The sequence below is a fragment of the Nyctereutes procyonoides genome, unplaced genomic scaffold (genome assembly GCF_905146905.1).
Source record: "Nyctereutes procyonoides isolate TBG_1078 unplaced genomic scaffold, NYPRO_anot_genome, whole genome shotgun sequence".
Classification (NCBI taxonomy): domain Eukaryota; kingdom Metazoa; phylum Chordata; class Mammalia; order Carnivora; family Canidae; genus Nyctereutes; species Nyctereutes procyonoides.
In genome coordinates, this window is record NW_026575125.1 from 103,863,711 (window position 1) to 103,885,286 (window position 21,576).

Genomic DNA, 21,576 nt, shown 5'->3' on the forward strand with positions numbered 1-21,576 from the left:
AAGCATAATACCAGAAGAGAAGTTTAAGGGAGATACAAGAAGCAAGACAATTCCAATCTTTTAATGATATGATGTCTTCCTAATGTGTAGTTCACCATTTGAACAAGCTCCTTTGTAAGGGTGCTGCCTGGAAACACAATTTAAAAAGAAGTTTGAATGTTTTAAGGTGATCTGGCTAGCACGGTTGTCTGTTTATGTAAGAGGACAAGAAAACCTTGTCTTATATCTCTCAGAATTAAAGTCTGTTTTAGTTGTGAGAAGAAAACCCCAAGAGTTTTAAAGTTTTAACGTGCACAGATAGTCCGTATAAGGCTAAGGGCAAAGACCAAGGGAAAAGGCATCTGTCTCCTCCAGAGATAGAGTTGATTGGAAAAGCAAGGCTTCCTACTTACTCTTCACATCATTCTGTCTTACCGGTCAGTTCACCAACACAAGAATTGTCCGCACTGACAAAGTTGACAGAGCGTCAGATTGGAGAAGAAATTAAGTTGGTCAGAAAATGTGGTGGAAATTGATTTAGTCCGATTGTATGAGTTGCCCTCAACTTTCAGAGAGCAAATGGAAAAGGGAAATAGTTAATCTTTAAGCAGGAGAAATGGTGGCCCTGCTAAATTTAAACTCCTTGGCTTTAACTTGCAACATCTGGAAAAATACTCAAATCCGTTCATCGTCTGGTTTGTAACCACCTCGAAGAAGAGCCCAAGGTCCAGGATAGCTCTATGGGATTGTGAAGGGCAAATATTACCAGGCTGATTTCATTTCCTTTAATAAAAGATTTTAAAAAGTCTTGTTAAAGAAAGGGAAGCAACATGTATTATCTTTCCCTGAATCCCAGGGAAGCCTTTTATTCATCAGGAAGGCCTTCTAACAAGCTATGAAGACTTACTTGGGCTGGGTTGAACTGTTACTTTTCAGAGGAGTGTCCAAATAGGCTTTCAGGCATGTGCGCCGAGAATGGGTCAGTGCAGTGGCTCAGCACTAAGTCAGAGGGACCCAGTGAGTGGTGCCCTTCTAGTGAGAGAGCCTGGGTTGTGACAAGCTCTATTTCTGCTCTTTAAAAAGATTCACTACAGTTGATTCCCTTTCAATAGCTATCACCCTATTGGATTGTAATTATCCATTTATTTCTTGATTTACAAGCATCCCATTTACATAGTTAGAGGGATGCTTCTCTTGTGGAAAATTAGATGTTGCTGCCCTAAATATGTTTTTTGCTTACCTTAGAAGGGGAGATTCACAGCACATTAGTTAAATTTGCATGTAATCCTAAACCTAACAAGGTTGTTTATATTTTGGAAAAGGATTACAAGTGCCATTTAGACGTGGAGGGATTTTCCAAAAGGGCTCTAGCACCACTCCCACATCGCCTTCAAGGACAGTTGATCTGCTTTTATCTTTCTTACTTGTTTATACTTCCTTTCATGATTTTGATGGAGGAAAGGGTTCTCCTCTTTTCAAAAATAAAAATAAATTAAAATTGATGAATTAGAGAAATGGTCTGGCCAAGGTGGGATGAAGCTTGGGAAGGAAAAGTATGAGGATGGTGAGGTTTGGGGGAGCCACTAAATAACACCTCCACCTTTCCCTCCTCCATTGAAACCAATGACAAAATAAGACCCAAGGAGCCAGCAAGAGTTCTGAATAATAGCTGTCTTCCTGACAAAGGCTAGACTGGAGGTGTGCGTTCCCAAAAAGCTTCTAAACTGTACACACATTGATAGACCTCCCCTATAGGTCTGATGTAGGGACAGGGCCTATACCTTAAGCAACCAATGTCAGAACATACCAGGAAATTAGAAAGACATGCTTCCTCCTCCATGGGAGCATGCCAATTTCCTGCCAAACCTAGCAGTCAGATAAGAAGATGGAAATAAGGTCATAGAGGATAGTAGAAAAATATTTTCTTTTAGGCTTTGCCCTTCCAGGGAAAGGAGTGAAGATTCTCTCTTTTCTGTGGTGATACGAGGGGTCAGTAAATGGCCAGTGGTTAGTCAGTAGAGCTGGAACAGAACCCAAGGCACTGATAGGCTGAAAGGCTCATCATACTTTCTCTGTTGGTATTCAAAGACATTTTCAATTAACTGTACATATTTCAACCAGGCCTGAATGAGCATATATATTAATATGTGAGGTGTTTTGTTTCTATAAGTCAGATTCATATAATGGTATGTAATTATGAGGTATGACAGCTTGAAGGGACCTTCGAGTTGTTTCTTTAGCCTTTTCATTGCTTAGATGAGGCACCAGGCCCAGCAGAGTGTAACTGACTTCCTCTGGACCAGTTTTTGATAGTTACAGCCAGGATAGACCAGGGTCTTCCAAGTCCTAGATCACTCGCTGCTCCCCATACCCCACTGGTCTGCATTTAGACATCAGGGAAGGTAGGCTTTGGTGAAAGGAAATTTGGAAATTTCATGAAATGTATGAACTTTTAAGCTACTATAACAAGACTTGTCTATGAAGTGAACATGCAGAATAGGTAGAAGATCCTCAAGTAATTAATGGTTTAAATTGGCTATGTGGGTGCAAATCCTGGCTGTGTCATTTACTAGTTGTTTGACTTGGATGAGTTGCTCATCCTCTCTGAGCCTCAGTGGGCTTATCTACAAAGTGGAACTAAGAGCAGCACCTACTTGATGGGGTGGTGGTGGCAACCAGACGAGGAGGATACTGTGCTTAGCATGAGGTCCTGACACATTGGCCCAGAAACACATTACCTATTATTATTATTATTATTCAGCACCACCATCATTATCACCACCATCATCATTTGACTTCTGGGAGACTTTTAAAACTTGATCTGTAGAGACAGTAAACTCTTAATTTAGGATTTCACTGATCCCAGGTTACTCTTTTGTCCCAAACCTCTGTTCCTTCATGTGTCCTGGGCTAGAAGTTTGTCAGCATCTTCCACTCTCTACTTGTAGACCCATGGTCTATCTGTCATCAGATCCTATCTTGTTGGTTTGAAATGTTCCTTATTTAACCCCTTGCTCCTCATCCCTATCCTAATCCAGGCCCTGATTCTCTCAGGTCTGGATTACTAATTCAAAACTTCTAGTTTTCTTTTTCCTGACCACAGGTTCTCCTTCCCCAATCAGTCCCCTATGTCACTGCCAGACTGACCTACTTGAGATACTGCTTTGGTCCTGTTTCCCCCCTGCCTCGGGGTCTGTAGTGTGTCTATTGTCTGCTGAAGACAGGGCAGGCTCTCTTGCCTGACCTCCAAGTCCTTCTAGAACATCTCTATCCAATAGACATATAATGCCAGCCATACACAAAATGTAACATTTTCTAGTAGCCACATTAAGAAGTACAAAGAAACCAGTGAAACTTTTTGTGATACATTTTATTTAACTGCAAATATTCAAAACATTATCATTGCAACATGTCATCAATATAAAAATCAATATTCAAGTATTAGCATTCTTTTTTTTTCCAAGTCCTCAAAATGCCATGTCTTTTATACTTATATCACATCTTAAGTCAGACTAGCCATTTTTTAAGTGCTCAGTAGCCACAAGGGGCTCAGGGATACCAGAGCAAGTACAATTCCAGAGTGTGACTCACTGCCACTATCAACCCCCCCCCAAACAAGACCTACTTAAGTCTTACTTCTTCCTGGTTTAGAAAAACAAAATTGGATTGGTAATACCATTCCTATTTATAGGGTTGTCCTCAACAAATGTGAAATGGGATAAGGCTTTGTAAGTTGTAAAGCTCCATAAAAATGTATAGAACTCATCATCATGAGTCAAGATTTTACTGACTCAATATGAAAATAGGGTACCTTTGGAGTGAGTTGAAAGAAAGGACTGTATTAAGAAGGTAAGTGTGGATGGGGGGAGGGGCACCTGGCTGGCTCAGTCTTAGTGGAGCATGCAGCTCTTGATTTCGGGGTTGTTTGAGCCCCATATTGGGTGTAGAAATGACTTAGAAATAAAATCTTAAAAAAAGTAAATGGGCTGTTCTGAATTCACTTATTAAAAAAAAGTCAACTCTAAGCAATGAAGAATATAATGAGAACGAGAATGAAGAATATAAACATCTACTTTCTACCACTAGCTCTTTATAATTATCTTTTGCGAAGAAATTTGTCACATGAATAAAGTTCTCTAAATATTGAGATTAATCTGTAGGCTTTTTCCTCTTCAGCATTGTGAGGAATGCATTTAGGGACATTTAATTCTTCTCTTGAAGAAGCTAAACTGCTCCCAAGAAGTTCATTGCTTTGGGCAGTAAATGTGGCTCCACTTTGTGATACCGAGGTAGGAGTAGCATCCACATTTCTTGTATTGTTCCATTCACTGCAAAGAATTGGAATTGGCCTGAAAACAGGATGCCACCAATTCAGTTGCAGAAACGATTTGTAAAATGCTTTCAATCCATATTATAAAGGGAAATTTAAAGGGCAGTTATTTCAACAGATTGATTAGTAAGATGATGAACAATCAGAACACATTATTTTAAAGATGGACAAGTTACAGGGTGGTTGTTTAAGTGGTACCCATGTCTAATCCCAACCCTTTCTTGAATCAAGTAAGTCTGTTAATTCTTCTTTGGCCATGCCTTGAACTACTCTGGCTCCCAGGAGTTCAATGCTCACTATAGATAGAATGTTGAATGTACGGTGTGGAAACAAGATTGCTATGTGAAGTCACTTTGAAAAAGAAGTCAACTTAATAAAGTGGCTTGTGGATGAATGACCCACCATTCTCAGGTTTGCCCAGGCCACAGAGCTCAACCTAATGGACTACCTCTTTTCCTCACCCGGCTCTTCTAATTAGCTCCTAAAAACCTTGTGACTGCCTCTGAAATACTTCATTCATTGGTGGCAGCATACTCCCCTCCCCATTGCTTTTGCTCAGGCTTTCATCACTCTTCCCATAAGCTATTGCAGCAGTTTCCAAACCAGTTTCCCTGCCTTGAGCTTCAGAAGCCCCCCCATACCCCCCCCCAATTTATTCTCCAGGTCCCTAGCGGAACAATCTTGCTAAAAGGTATATCTGATCATGACACTCCCCTAATTAAAAACCTCAAGTCATTCCCAGAGCCAACAGATAAAATCCAAACTCCTGAGCACAATGTACAAATCACTGTATGGTCAGAGCCCCACTTATCAGCCTTGCCTCCCGCCATGTACCCAGAACAACGATAATCAAATTACTTGTGGTTCTCCACAAAGCCCTAGCCTCTTATGGATTCTTGTTCTCTTCCTTGGCACACCCCTCCACTCCTACCATCAATTTGGGACGTCCCATGCTCTTCCACAGATGCCCCATGCTTAGGGAGAAGCCCTCCCTGACTTCCTAGCCACTTGCCCTTTCAGCCCTCCCGCCAAAAACTGCATTTCTCATTCCTCTGTGACAAGAGCTCCTCAAGGGCCTAACCCCTTCCATATCCTCAGTGTATGGAGTTCTGCCCAGTATGGTGGGGTTGATCCATGCCAATTTGTTGACTAAAGGAAAGAATTCCTGCTGTCCCTCCCAACTTCGTACCTTTCCTATCTGCCACAAAGCAGAAAGCTTATTTTTGAATTCAGCTCAATTTGTTTTTTTTTAATTATTTATACATTTATTTATTTAATATATTTTTTATTGGAGTTCAATTTGCCAACATTTCTCATAACACCCAGTGCTCATCCCACCAAGTGCCCCCCTCAGTGCCCATCACCCAGTCACCCCAACCCCCTGCCCACTTCTCCTTCCACTACCCCTTGTTCATTTCCCAGAGTCAGGTGTCTCTCATGTTTTGTCACCCTCACTGATATTTTAACTCATTTTCTCTCATTTCCCTTTATTCCCTTACACTAATTTTTCTATTCCCCAAATGAATGAGACCATATCATGTTTGTCCTTTTCCGATTGACTTATTTCACTCAGCACAATACCCTCCAGGTCCCTCCACATCGAAGCAAATGGTGGGTATTTGTCGTTTCTAATGGCTGAGTAATATTCCACTGTATACATAGACCACAACTTCTTTATCCATTCATCTTTCAATGGACACCGAGACTCCATCCACAGTTTGGCTATTGTGGACATTGCTGCTATAAACATCGGGGTGCAGGTGTCCTGGCATTTCACTGCATCTGTATCTTTGGGGTAAATCCCCAGCAGTGCAATTGCTGGGTCATAGGGCAGATCTATTTTTACCTCTTTGAGGAACCTCCACACAGTTTTCCAGAGTGGCTGCACCAGTTCACATTCCCACCAACAGTGCAAGAGGGTTCCCCTTTCTCCACATCCTCTCCAACATTTGTTGTTTCCTGTCTTGTGAATTTTCCCCATTCTCACTGGTGTGAGGTGGTATCTCATTGTGTTTTTTTTTTCTCATTGTGGTTTTGATTTGTATTTCCCTGATGGCCAGTGATCTGGAATTCAGCTCAATCTGTAACCTGCTGATATTTCTAGGTAATTTGATGAGGACCTGGGGCTCCAAAGATTTAGTCTCATGTGCTACTTTCCCTAGGCACTAGAAGTCATATCTACAATGTGCCAAAGGAACACGTGCAAAGGTTTTACCTTTCGATCCTTTGATCTATAGGATATGTTAGGAGTCTTTTTAAAAACAAACAAAGCATGTCTTTAATTTTACAGAATCCCAGACTATTGGACTGGAATGGATCTTAACCAGGCCCCCCTTCACCTTACATGGTTATGCAGGTTCTGAATTGTTCAGCTGCAGGGAGTGCCATTCTCATGGATTCCAGTGGGAATGACTCCTCCCTCGGGTTGTATTTTGCACAGCCTCGCAAGGTGTCCCTGTTTGCCTTAACCTTCTTCATTTTCAGAGAGTACGATTTAGGTCCTCAGAGCCAACAGGTTTGCTCAAGATCACGCAGACACTGCCCCCTTTCTGTCTCCCACTCATCCTGACCCAAACTGCTTCTGAAGACTGGGAAACCAGCAAAATAGCTTTGGCTGGAGTTGCGTAGATAATAGACTGTATGCCTTCAGCCAAATGTGATATTTGAGTGCTTTACTTTATCTTTTCTTATTTGCTTTTGCTTCCACCTCCAGCTGTCCTGGCCTGGTTGGCATGACTTCAGCATCTCACACTGCTGCCCTTAGGGCTCCCAAGACTCAGGTGGCCACTGGTCCCACCAAGTTGCCCAGCTGTGCTGTGTGCTCTCTCCCTTGCTGGACTTCTCCTCTGTGACCCGCTCTTAGCCGCCAATTCGTCTTTTGGCCTCTCTTCTTTACATTTGAAGCTGCTTTGTTTTTCTGGCCATGACTGCCCCATCACTGTGATCTTTTCCTCCTCTTCCGCAAACCATTAAATCATAGCATGCTGGCTGCTGACCTTGGTTCTTTGGTTCCTGGCTGCTGTCCAGAGCTGCTGGGGGTGCCTCAGGGATGCTGCTGCTTTGCCAAAACTTTTTAAATTTCTTTCTCCCCTTTTTCTAGATTTGGGGCTTTCTAAATGTTTGAAGATACCAGAAGGGTTGTCTCCAAATAGTTGTGGCTCTATTCCTAGAATTCCCCCTTGATTCTTATTTAAAGTGAAAATATTGTTTGGGAGGAGGAATCTTGGTTAGAAATGTTCAGGTAGATCAAACATTCAGGAAAGATTGTCTCTATGAAGGACAGTGCATTTAAAAATTGTGCTTCCTCTCCTCTGTACTTCATGCTCATCATCCATGTCAAACTAAGGTAAATACTGAGATGTTTGGGTAGTTTCGATTGGACCTGAACAGAAGACTGGACTCCTTGAGCCAGAGCCTTCCAGCCACAATGGATGAAAGCATTGTTTGCATCTTTGCTGTTGGGCATTAATGTGGATGGATCTTTCTGAAACTGATGGCTTGCTTTAGTTCCATTTGGTTGGCCAAGACATAGAATATAATTAGATCAAGGATCTATTCATTAGTCAGATGTTTGATACTTGCTGTTTAGTGGTTTCTTGCACTTTATATTATTGTTCATTGTATAATCGGGAATTTCTTTGTAAATGTTTGGTTTTCAGGCTGGTTGGAAGGAAAATCACGCAACATTCATGAGTGAACTAAAAAATCTTCAGGCTTCTGGACTGACTACTCTTGGTCAGGCTCTAAGATCCTCATTTGATTTGTTAAATCTCAATAGATTAATATCTGGAATAGACAATTATGGACAGGTAAAAAAAACTTTAAGTGAGTACAGCTAATTTATTTTGGTGACTTGGGTTAAGAGTTTAAAATTGGGCGTGGTTACCAAGTTTTTTTGCTATTTGTCACAACTGCCAAAAGGAAATCTGTATCTTTTAAATACCTGCTTTGAAAAAGATCCCTCTTTTGGGGAGGGGGATTTTGTATGTGGCTTGATCATAAAATATGTAGTGAAAAGTGACTCCCCATCATATCATCAGAGATCTGAGAATGAGATGAATAAATTGCTGAGAAATATTGGAATGAGGCCATTAAAGAGTGTTTCAGTGTCATGAACTCCCTTGTCTCTCCCAATTCAATGAAAAAGCTCTAGAATAAGAGGAAGGCAAGATAGCATCTGGCGCTCCTGTTGTCCTTACTCTAGAATCTCTGATCACAATAACCAGACTCACTGCCTGAGCTCCAGAGCATAAGTCACTATTGTTCCCCCAATCTGTGCCAAGGTTTTGACTCAGGGGAATGAATTCACAGATGTGGATGCTGCTGCCATTATAATCTCTCTAATATCTTTCTCTTATGATTACTTGGAAAGCAGAAGGAGAGGAGTATTTGGTTGTTATAGTTTGGGGAGTTCCTGAATTATATGAATTCCTCAGTTTATTCTGAATGTTACCTAGGCGGGGATCGTTATTTTGATTCCCACCCGCTTTAGCCCCTAATCTTTCCCTTCTTATTTATCCAGGCAAATTTTGTCATACACTTGAGAGATCACTGGCAAGACAAATGTAAAAAAGTTTAAATACAATTTTATTACTTTACATGGCTCTAATACTTGTTAAATGTATTTTAGGGGAGAAATCCATTTTTTTTAGAACCATCTATTTTAATTACCATCACAGATGGAAACAAGTTAACAAGTACTGCTGGTGTTCAAGAAGAGGTGAGATTTCATTTTTTTAAAGTTTCGTTTAAATGGCAGAGAACATGCCGCTATTTCTGTGGGAGGTGTACGTTGCCAGTTAAGAATAAGTTGGATCAAACCTTCCATCTTCATGAGCCCTGAAAGATTATCGAGTACATGAAAGAAAAGTGACCCTTTTAACTCTTTCTTCATTGTTGCCCAGGTTGTTATGATAAAACTTTTCAACTTTTGCCTTATCAGCTTCATCTTCCTTTGAATTCTCCTCTGCCCGGAAGTGAACTAACCAAAGAACCTTTTCGTTGGGATCAAAGGTTATTTGCCCTGGTGCTACGTTTGCCTGGATTGGCTTCTACAGAACCAGAGCAACTAGGGAGTGTACCAACTGATGAGTCTGCCATCACACAGATGTGTGAAGTCACAGGAGGTATGGGCAAAACTTGTATTTCTAAAGGAAGAATTCAGAGCAACAGGGGGTGGTTCTTCTTAAATGCCATATTCTGTCTGGCCTTGCTTTCCTTCAGAATCCTTTAGCTCTGCTGCTTACGCTCATCATGAGCATGAGGTTTGCTGCCAATGTAGTTATGATTAGTTCAAGGTATATTTTAGGATTTCAGATGCTTATATTGTTAAGTAGTATTTTATTTGATCAAACTTACACAATTTGTTTTTCCTTTTGGTATAGGTCGCTCCTACTGTGTTAGAACACAAAGGATGTTGAATCAGTGTTTAGAATCTCTAGTTCAGAAAATTCAGAGTGGTGTAGTTATTAACTTTGAAAAAACGGGACCAGATCCACTTCCTGTTGGAGAAGGTACAGTAGATGACTTTTTTTTTTTTACCCTGGAGAATGATCTGAGATTGGGAAGACATTCATCTAATAATAGACAGTCTTTACTGTCTATACACATTCATGTGGTTGTGAACATCCATCTGAACAACTGCCATTCATTCACTGCCTTTGTATGTGTCAGGTGGTTAGATTCTAACAACTTTAATTTGACATCAGATCTTACAAAAATTCTTCCTTTTCCCCATCCAATTCATATCCCCTTGTCCCAGTTCTGGGATACACCACATTATTCTCTTGATTCATTAAGTATCTGGAGAATCACTTTGGAGTGCCACTTAACCAGTAACCTGGTTTAGGTCTTGTGAGTGCCAAATGTGCCAAGTGATCTTTATGAAATCTGTGTTTGTCACCACATGTCAGCGAGAGATTGTGAACGTTTGTCTAGAAACTGCTGATATTCTATAAGATCCTACACCAGGATTTTCCTGGCCACTTTTTAGCTGCAGAAACTTTTCTCTTCAAATGACATTTTCCAGAAAGTTCAGCATCTCAAAATAGATGATCACAGAGAGTACCTTTGTGTAAGGGAAGGGTCTTCTCTCTTATATCATCTTAGCACCGCAAGACTTCCTGGGAGCATAAGGCTGCTGCTTCTCATTCCTGAGTGCTCACACACATCATTACCATAGTGCTTGTCTGATCGGATCCATACATTTTCATTAATGGCCATAATTAGTGGTGACTGCTCAGAAAGACACATGTTTCTGTCTGAAGCCATTGGATCCTGTGATCTCTGGCCTTTTAAATGTTTAGTTCCTAGAACCCTATAAGAAGCAGTTGGAAACAGGAGAGACCTCTCTCCCTAGAATAATGGACATAGGCCACACAAATACAATTTTGTATTTGATTTTAGGGTTTCTTGGACTCCAATTTAAGAACACTCACCACAGAAGACTGAAGCCTCACCATCTATTTTAAATTCATTAAATTAATTGAGGAAAGACATGTTCTTTTGCTAATGATTGACTGCTCCATCCATACTTTCGTGTTCGTTATCTAAATGTGAACTGGGAACTGTCCCACTGAAAGCCGATTAGATTTGGTGTCCTGTGAATAGCTCAGATTTTCTTTCTAGATCCAATTCTCCTTTGTCCAGAGTTCTCAGCCTTTGAGATTCTGATGAAAGTTAAGAACTCTCTCCTGAGAAGAATGCACATCCCCAGAATTGTGAGCTCAACTTCAAGGGGTGGGGGTCCTTTTGGTCCCCTGAAGCCATTACATGTATTCCTTAGAGCTCCATGGACTCTAATAAATCTCTGGGTATAAAGTAATTACTTGTTTAAAGTAATGTGTAAATAAGTAAATCATATGACTTGTAATATAAGAAATATGAGACTCAAATCATTAAAACATGTCCTTTACAAATATAATTTAGACTGTTGAATCATTGCATTAAAGGATATATATAACTGTCTTGCCTTCTTTGCGGGGGCAAATGAAATATGCTAGTTTAAATAATTAAAATGCATTCAGGATACATCCTTCAGCATTATACAATGCCCAGTTTCCTGGAATTTTAGTGGTGGATGGGGAAACTATCATGAATTAGTTCATAACAAACTCAATGCATTTGCATTATGTTCCCTCCCCCAACTATATATATAGATTGTACTGGCAACATTCCTTCTATCTTTGAGTAAATCTGGATCGTGTTTATTTTGCCTTTGTGGTCACTGAGTCTGTTTAGTAAAGAATACTTTTTTTCCCACCTAATTGGGAATAGAAAGAAAAACTAAATGTAATTTAATGACCTATTTTGTCAGATCCCAAAAGTGTAAAAACTATACCAGGAGGTGAGCAATTTCATTTGCCTAATTTAGAAAAATAACTCTAGTGGTTTAGTGTGTTTAATTTATGTGTCTAAATTCAGAAAATTAAAAAAAAACAAATTCAGAAAATTGAAAACTAATTTTATAATAGTTTCCCATAAACTACGTATTTGGGGCATAGATAAGGATGGCATGGGGTGTTAGATTAGAGGGGTGGATTAGAGGAAAATTGCTAGAGAGAACATTCAGAAATCTTGATACAGTCTTATTTCTTTAATTTTTCATGAATCACTGTTTTGGTTTGTTTTGTACTTTGCTTTTCACTGAAAATTTTCTGCAAGATCAGCAGCTGTTAAAAGAAAGTCTTGCCTTAGTGTCTGTCTTTGTTTACCTTTTAGATGGACTTATGGATTCATCCAGGCCAAGCAATTCATTTGCTGCTCAACCATGGCATAGTTGTCATAAGCTCATTTATGTACGACCTAACTCTAAGACTGGTGTTCCTGTTGGACATTGGCCAATTCCAGAATCTTTCTGGCCAGATCAGAATTTACCTTCACTAGTAAGTGTCATAAAACAAAAAGGTAAACCTCATTCTTGGTTTTCAGTTTGCTGATTACATCGACCCTTGTAAAATAGCTTTGAGGCTCTTCAGCCATACCTTCCATCTCTTGCTGGAAGTCTAAGCTTGTACCTAAAAGCAAGAGAGGACTTCCTTGCTATTCTGGTATTCTCTTTCTTTTAATTGCCTTTTGCCACTTGAACTGCCCACTTTGGATGTTTAAAGCATTGTTATTTTTGATAGTGTTGCAATTGGTGGCTTGGTTTTTATTTCTGAGTGGCTGATTTGATTGACATGGGAAATGCAATGTCTAAAGACTGCTAGCATTGTTTTTTGTGTACATCCTCAGGAAACGAAAACTTAGCTTACACCTTGCATAGGTTCTAGTAACCTACTCAGAACAGAAGCTCTTCTACTTCCTCCTAGGGAGTCATTAGACACATAGTGCAACTTTGTGGACCTGCTTTTCATCTTTTTCTTTTTTTTCTTTTTTTGTAATCAGTGGGACTTGGCATTCCTTGGCAGTGCACCTTTCAATGATGGGTAATTAAGCAATATTTTAAAAATGATCTTTAAGTGAAGACTTTTCTTTTTGTTCACTGCTTTGGGAGAAGAGGTTTTGATATTGTAGTTGCTCCTAGTACCAGATGAATTGGCTTTGTGGGGGAGGGGGTGTCTGCTAATGAGGGAAAGCATATGAAACTCACTCTCCCTCAGTCTTCCTCCCTGTCCCCCCCGCCCAGCCTCTGTAAAAAGGCCCGAGTGAGCCTTCTTGGGTGTGTTGGGGGGGTACATGACGCTCACTACTCCTTCAGTTAGCACCTTCCTGGTTCGGCCAAACTACATTCTGTGTAAGTTGTAGAACTTTCTTTTTTTTTATAATAAATTTATTTTTTATTGGTGTTCAATTTGCCAACATACAAAATAACACCCAGTGCTCATCCCGTCAAGTGCCCCCCTCAGTGCCCATCACCCATTTACCTCCACCCCCCGCCCTCCTCCCCTTCCACCACCCCTAGTTCATTTCCCAGAGTTAGGAGTCTTTATGTTCTGTCTCCCTTTCTGATATTTCCCACACATTTCTTCTCCCTTCCCTTATATTCCCTGTCACTATTATTTATATTCCCCAAATGAATGAGAACATATAATGTTTGTCCTTCTCCGATTGACTTATTTCACTCAGCATGATCCCCTCCAGTTCCATCCACGTTGAAGCAAATGGTGGGTATTTGTCGTTTCTAATGGCTGAGTAATATTCCACTGTGTACATAAACCACATCTTAGTTGTAGAACTTTCTGACATGAGCTGCATTTTTTTCCTGGATTACTCCTTCTAGGCTCCTTTTTCTCAGGAGACGCCATGAGAATATAGGGCCAAACAGCCACTTCCACCACTGCTGTGGGTGAGGGCACATCTCCTCCACCTTCCCTCAGGGCTGCAAGTTCACACACCAGTCAGAGCTCAGTGCCCAGTTGCTCTTAGCTCCAAATCCCAGAGTGAATATTTTGGTTACAAATTTATGTCATTATTGCTAGTGACTGGGCTGCACCTGTGTCTTTATGGCTTTTTGAAAATCGGTTTAAATAGAACAGGCCAGAAATATTTCTCAAGTTTAATTAAAATGAAAATCAGGGGGTCACCTGGGAGGATCTGTCAGGTAAGTGATTGGCTCTGGTTTCGGCTCAGGTCATGATCTCAGGGTCCTGGGATCAGGCCCCAAGTCAGGCTCTATGCTCAGTGTGGAGTCTGCCTGTCCCTCTCCCTCTGCTTCCCCCCCACTTGACTGTGAGAAGTGCTATACAAATTCCACTTTAAAATAAATTTCCACTGGTCCTGGGTGTTGTGACTAGCTCATTTTTGTTACCTGTCTTGCCCTTTCCGTGCCTTGCCATTTTTCTGCTTGCTTGTTAGTGGCTCTAGCCCTATCATTAACTCATTAGGTAGCTTGATGGATTTCTTCCTCACCAGTAGGGTCTGGACTACCTGTAACCTCTTGGTACAAAGGAATGAAGGGCAGGTGGTGCTTGGACGTGCAAAATGGGTCTGAAAATCAGGGTTCATCTTACGGATCATTAGTGACTTCCTAACCATATTCAAAGCACTTATCATCTTTACTTCATGAAAATTGTAGTTATGGGTGTTCTAATTTACCTTTCCTCCTCCAATGCCAAGTAGATGGTAGAGCTAAAGAATCTGTGTGTTCTCCCCGAATGGACACTGTTGTCGATGCCCTCTTTTACAAAGCGCCGGTTTATAGTTCAGCGATGGTTTAACAAAACATGAAAGGGATTGCAGATTTTTGTCAGAAATGTAAGCTCGCTTTGATAACAGACTGTATCTTCCCTTTTTGTCTTTTAGCCTCCACGAACATCTCATCCTGTTGTGAGGTTCTCCTGCATAGATTGTGAGCCAATGGTAATAGATAAACTTCCTTTTGACAAATATGAACTTGAACCTTCCCCCTTAACTCAGTACATCCTGGAACGAAAGTCTCCCCATACCTGCTGGCAGGTACTTACTCTTACCTGGTGGCCAAATGTCTAACTGCTCTGGGATCTAGGGACTGTTTTAAGAAGTTTCAAAGTTATTCTGGGAATAATTAGACTGAATTTGTTAATAATTTTTCTAACAAATGCTATCAAATAAGCCGCAGAGCCAGGCAAATAATTTCAGAGTGATAGGAATCATTAGTCCACTGTATATTGCCATTTGAGATGGTGGAATCTGGTGACATTTGTGTATTTGGAGGATTTGGAGGAACCTTCCCCCCACCCCACCCCCGCTTACTCAGGGACACCAAGTTAAGAATCTCTAACCTAAATGATATAATTCTATTTAGTTATGGCTTCTGCAGCTGAAGCTTAGTGTGAATTTGACAGATTGGAAGCACAAGATCAATTTTTAAAAGTTTTTAAAAAAATTCCATTAGTTAACAGTACAGTGTAATATTGGTTTCAGGTGTACAAGATATTTTTGACACACACACACACACACACACACACACACACAAAAACCCCATAGGCCCTGAAACTACTTTTTACATTAGTGTAAAGTAACCAAACTTCTCTTCCTGTACAAAGCACATTGGTATGTGTAACATGGATTTTACGTGGATGAGACAAATGCACATACTGGCTCTTGCAAGTGTTAGACTTCAGCCAGAAAGGCATGCTAATTTATTAATAGACTTACCTTTGTATATTAGTTTGTAAAAATCCAGACATGGCAGTCATAGCCCTTTTATTTGGATATAATAAAGAAGTCCTACGCTGGAAGAATGTTTGTTCTGTTTCTAAACTACAGCACCATATAGCAATCAGTAATTGTTAGGTTCTATTTACGCAAGAAACACTTTTAGACTGCCATCTGTTTCATCCTAAAATGTGAGATTATTGCTACCAGTTGTCTTTAAACTACTTTAATTCTCTAAAGATGCTAAAACTGGGTAGAAAAAAAGGAACAAACTTAAAGCAAGAATGTAAAAGTGTAAGAAACAGAACAATCTCATAAATATAATATTGAGTGAAAGAAGCCAGACCTCAAAGATCCCAGATCCTGTGATTCTATTTTATTGATACTCAAAAAGATGTAAAGCGGGCTTACTCTGTCAAAAGTCAGGCTGGTGGTTTCTCTTGGGGTTGCAGAGCAGTGACCAGTAAAGGGCATGAAGGAGTTTCTGGTCATGTTCTATTTCTTGATCTGGGTGCTGATTACACATGTGCTTTCACTTTGTGAGCATTCATTGAGCTATATACTTACAACTCTTGCACTTTTCTGAATGGATGTTTATATTACAGTAAAATGCACTGGAAATGTGCTACGAATGTAGAGATATAGATAATAGAATGTTAACTTAAAATCACAATAGGAAGTTTGACACCATGGATTGACAAAAATTTTGCAATAAAGGCAAATACAATTACAAATCATAACTTTTTCCTAAAGGCCTCTTTTCTGTATAGCACATTTCTTGTAAATCTTCTCCAAAGGAACATCAGAAATTATGCCCTTGCTTGTTGCACCACCCCTCAAATGTGCCATATGCTTGTTTCCTCCTGTACCTTATGTGACTTTGGTTGAGTTTTAATGCAATGAATTAATGGGAGTAAGAAAGAATAAGATGAAACAGGGGAGGGATGCCTGGGTGGCTCAGCGGTTAAGCACCTGCCTTTGGCCCAGGGCGTGATCCTGGAGTCCCAGGATCGAGTTCCACATTGGGCTCCCTGCATGGAGTCTGCTTCTCTCTCTCTCTCTCTCTCTCTCTCTCTCTCTCTCTCTCTCTGTTGTCTATCATGAATAAATAAAATATTTAAAAGAAAAAGAATCAGGGGGAGCCAGGAAATTTGGCTGAGTCGTAATGGAGCCTGGATTCTAACCTTAGGTCTGCCACCAATTATATGGTCCTGGGCCAGACACTTCCTTTCTCTAGACTAGATAGTCTCTAATGATCCCTTTGAACCCCCTGATTCTATGAATTTGCAGGTGAAAAGGAGTTTGGAAAAACTCAGAGGGCTTATGAGATGGAAGGAAGAGAAGAAGGAAGGGAGGGAGAGGAGAAAGAGAAAAAGAGGAACAGAAAACAATGTTTCTCCTCTCATGAGCCTTGTACGTTTGACCGCCAATGGCTGTGTGTAATGTTTTTAATCCTTTCTGATGATTTTCCCCTTCTTCTGTTTTACACACTTAGGATGTAGGGGGAAATTCACCATGTGTTATTACAGTCTATTAAGGTTCAAATTATGACATGAAATCTCATAGATGAGTCCTGTTTTATAGCACCAGCACGACTCATTGTTTTGTAGGGTTGTAAATGACACAGGAAAGATTTATTCTTAGCTATGACTAAATATAGCAAGAATTTAGTCAACTGGTAGGTGATATGGCTGGTACCAGGAATTAGCAAGGTGAATGGATTCTGTTCTTCATCAGGATTTGATTTTTGTTTTCAACAATGCTACTGAAGGACCTGGGAACCAGCAAAGGTCTAGGTCCCTAAAAGTATATACTGGTGCCCTAATTTTTGGCCAAAGAGTAAACAGGGAACAGAGAGAAAGCATGGTAGTCAGAGGACTTCAGCCCAGCATATTGAGTGTACAGAACTTTGACCATATGATATATATCAAATCAGGAATCATCAGTGAGGAATAAGATGATAGTCACATGGAATAAAGATCAATGTTTTGATCTTTACTGAATGTTTGCTCTATTGGCATCATTTAGAAGAGAAAGTGCCTTCCAGATTTAGCCAAAGCTCAATCCTTGCTGCCTCCAAATAATTAATACCCATTCTTGGCTCATAATAGCCTACTCGATAAATATTTACTGGATGAAAAATGAATAAAAATGGGTAGGAGAATGGGGGCATCAAAAGGAAGCAGGGCAAGACTAATAGTATGTCAAGAGTAGTAGTAGGATGCTTTAAATGGGCTTTAATTTCGTAATTGCATGCCTTAGGCATGGGGCCATGTTCATTTTTCTCAAGTCTCCACTCTGGTCACCAAGTGTTCTTTTGAGAAGTCAGTTTGTTTTAATGGCTGGTATCACTTGGTGGAATTTCAGCCTTGATTGTCATCGTACTAAGTCAGTATTTGGGTATTGTTGATGTGAGCCCATGGTCTCCAAATGGTTACTGCACAGTCCAGTCTCAGTTTTTTGTATAACCTATAAAGAATTGCAATTTGAACATCCTTTTTTAGTATGGCATATTTGGACATAACCTTAGACTAAAAGCACTACTGCCTTAGATATCATTTTGGAATGTTGCTGGATGTTTAGTTTCAGATAAAATCCTTATTGTTGTAACTGTGTATGACTTCATGTTCTCAGGTATTTGTTACTAGCAGTGGAAAATACAATGAACTTGGTTATCCATTTGGTTATTTAAAAGCCAGTACGACTTTAACTTGTGTGAACCTCTTTGTGATGCCGTACAACTACCCGGTTTTACTCCCTCTTTTAGGTAAGTAAAGTATATGCCTCTTAATCATCTTTAAAATACAACAGAAATGAAAAATAGGATAAGGGGCCAAGCATTTTAAATGTAGCTAAAGAGTAATTGGTATCAGGATATAGAAAAGTCTATACATGGGTTTGGAAGGATGGAATTCACACACAGTTTTCTGTTCTGTTCGTTTTGTTGCTGTTGTTCTTCTTTGCATCACACAGAAGAGACACTTAACCTCTGGTGTGGCTTGTGACTCGTACTGCTCTTTAGACTGTGAGCACCACTGCTGCCATTCCTGGCACCCCCCACCCTCGCCCTGGGTTTCAAGCGACTTTGATTTTCTGTAGACTAAATTTGGACCAAAAATTCCATTTATTGAGGTTAATGCTCCAAGAATCTGATGGTTTTCTCCAGAAAATAGGGCTTCTCTGTGTGTGTGGTGGGGGAGGGTATTAGCTCACACTATTTCCCCCCTAAAAGAATCTCAAATGCTCTGGAGGCAAGTTAAGGAGCTTGGTATGAGAGTAAATTCTGCAGTCACTCTAGTCGTAAAAGCTGTGGTTTCTATGGTAAAATTCTACAAGAAACAGCTCTAGAAGCTTCTACTGAGATATCACTGAAAATGTGTGTAGAGATTTTTTTTTCCCATTGAAAGAGCTGCGTCTGTTTGGAGCAATTTAGTAGTAAACCACATAGTATGCTTCCAGTTGTGCAGTTGGACTCACTTTTATTTGATGGGGTTTCTTTCTTTCTTTCTTTCTTTCTTTCTTCTTCTTTCTTTTTCTTTCTTTTTTGTTGGGGTTCCTTAATTCTTGCAAAAAGTTTCAACCTTACTTGAAGTTGTAATCTAGTCATTAAAAGCATAAGCTTTTTAGTGCTATAAATACTATTTGTACTAAATATGCTGAAAAAGCATTTCAAATTTTGCAAATTAAGCAGGTTAAGAACTGGTCATCATAAATGTTAGCATGATTGTTTCACATGTAGTCTACGGACTTTCTTTCTTAGTGTCTAATATAAAAATGTCCTCTAGGGGGCGCCTTGGTGGCTCAGTCAGTTAAGCGTTAGCCTTCTGCTAGGGTCATGATCCTGGGGTCCTGGGATGGAGCCCAATTAGGGCTTTCTGCTTAGCGGGTAGCCTGCTTCTCCCTCTCCTTCTGCTGCTCCCCGGGCTTGTGTTCTCTCTCTGTGTGTGTCAAATTAAATAAATAAAACCTTTTAAATAAATAAATAAATAAATGTCTAAAAGGTGATTGTCACTGATATAAAATATAGGTTATGTCTTTGAGATTAATAGTGATACCAATAAAAAGTACCTATACTTTGTGGATTTGTTTATACGTTCAAATAAATTTATTATTTGTTAATTATTTTCTTTTTTTTTTTAATTTTTATTTATTTATGATAGTCACACAGAGAGAGAGAGAGGCAGAGACACAGGCAGAGGGAGAAGCAGGCTCCATGCACCGGGAGCCCGATGTGGGATTCGATCCCGGGTCTCCAGGATCGCGCCCTGGGCCAAAGGCAGGCGCCAAACCGCTGTGCCACCCAGGGATCCCTGTTAATTATTTTCTTAAATTTATTTTTTAATGGGTGTAGTTGACACACCATATTTTTTTAAAGATTTTATCTATTTATTCATGAGAGACACAGAGAGAGAGAGAGAGGCAGAGGCAGACACAGGCAGAGGAAGAAGCAGGCTCCATGCAGGGAGCCTGATGTGGGACTTGATCCCGGGACTCCAGGATCACACCCCGGGCTGGAGGCAGGCGCTAAACCGCTGAGCCACCCAGGGATCTCCAACACACCATGTTACATTAGTTTCAGATGTACACCATAGTGATTGGACAAGTCTATATGTTGTGCTGTGCTCACCACAAGTGTAGCCACCATCTGTATCACTATAACAATACCACTGATGACATTCCCTATGCTGTGCCTTTTATTCCCAAGATGTATTCCTTCTCTAACTGGAAGCCAGTATCTTCCATGCCCCTTCACCCAGGTCACCCATCTCCCCAACCCCTCCGGTCTGGCAGCCATCAGTTCTCTGTACTTATAGGTCTAATTCTGCTTTGTCTTTGTTTATTCATTTGTTTGTGTTTTTAGATTTCACGTGTGAGTGAAATCATATTGTTTTTCTCTTTCTCACTCTGACTTATTTCACTCAGCATATTAGCATCCATGTTACAAATGATACAATCCCATCCTTTATGACTTCAGTTTTCCCAACTATAAAGTGAAGGATTAGACTAGATAATTTCCACTTAAACTATTAATGACATTATTTTTCTATCTTTAAAGACTACCTTTTATTTTCAAATAATTGTAGATTCACATGCAATTGTAAGAAGTAATAAGAACACTGGTGTAGCCACCAGTATGGGGGAAGACAGTATAGAGATTCCTCCAAAAGTAAAAAAGGATACCTCCCTGGCTGGGAGAAGTAGGAGTTCCTCATAACTCCTCCCCATGTGGTCTCCACTAACACCTCTGGGGTGGAGGTGCCCTTATTTACCAAGGCAGTGGAAAAGTTCTATAGAACTATTATGGGCTGAATTCCAGGATCTCTTCTTTGGTCTAAACTCAGCCTGCCTTCCAAATTATGATATGAAAGTGCCCCTAACTAGAGTAGCTGGTCTCCCATTAGAAATTGAGATGTACAGTTCTTCACAAAGCAAGACCAGCCCTCTAAGCCTGGCCTTTGCTGGTCTTGTGGGTAATAGAGGTCAGATGTGGACATGGTGTAGTGGTTAAGAGGAAGCATTCAGTCTTCCCTTTGTCTAAATCTGCTGTGCCTAATAGCTACATGTTGTCCACTCACACTCCCCACTACTAGGTAAGGTCAACTCCTGGCACTGTCTGCTTGGTGACCTGGTAGTCTGTATTTCTTCCCCAAATGCCAAGTTCCCCTTCTCTCTGAGATGTTTTCTGTCACAAGAGGTACATGTGCCACATCTATCCCTGGTCCTCCTTAACGTAGGACACTGAGGATCCAACCCTACCTAGAGCATCACTATACCTCCGCAAACATCTCAAACCAGAAACCCCAGACACATATTTGATTCCTCCCTCGTCCCCAGCACCACACGTCTATCTGAGGGTCAATCCATCCTTGATTCAGTTCCCATTCTGCCCTTTGGCTTTAAATATCCATTTCCAGGCTTTTCTGTAACCTGTGTCTTTCCAGGAACATAGGGTTTTTCATACCCTCTGAGGCTGCAGGTCCTTGTGCCCCTGAATCCCAAACTTCAGTTTTGTGTTGAGTTCTGAAATAGACACTCTCAATATTTCCATCATTACTTTGCTTTCTGGATTGTGTAGCCCCACAGCATTAAGAGTTTGGACTATAGAAGGGCACCTGTGTGGCTCAGTCAGTTAAGCATCCAACTCTTAATTTCAGCTCAGGTCATGATTTCGGGATCATTGGGAGGAGCCC

The 21,576-nt window shown here is 40.4% G+C and overlaps 1 protein-coding gene across 8 annotated transcripts in view; it reads left to right on the forward strand.

Annotated features, from left to right (window-relative positions):
- The window catches only part of LOC129517701 (integrator complex subunit 6-like), a 56,051-nt gene that overhangs the window by 17,698 nt on the left and 16,777 nt on the right, over positions 1-21,576 (forward strand). For all 8 annotated transcript variants that reach the window (XR_008666084.1, XR_008666085.1, XM_055337676.1 and 5 more), the window contains 7 exons: positions 7,969-8,118; positions 8,940-9,029; positions 9,252-9,435; positions 9,694-9,822; positions 12,029-12,192; positions 14,552-14,704; positions 18,020-18,152. Coding sequence is in view for 6 of the 8 variants with exons in the window: in XM_055337676.1 (XP_055193651.1) it covers positions 7,969-8,118; positions 8,940-9,029; positions 9,252-9,435; positions 9,694-9,822; positions 12,029-12,192; positions 14,552-14,704; positions 18,020-18,152 (1,003 nt within the window). In the remaining 2 variants the exon portion in view is untranslated. The remainder of the gene's footprint in view (positions 1-7,968; positions 8,119-8,939; positions 9,030-9,251; positions 9,436-9,693; positions 9,823-12,028; positions 12,193-14,551; positions 14,705-18,019; positions 18,153-21,576) is intronic.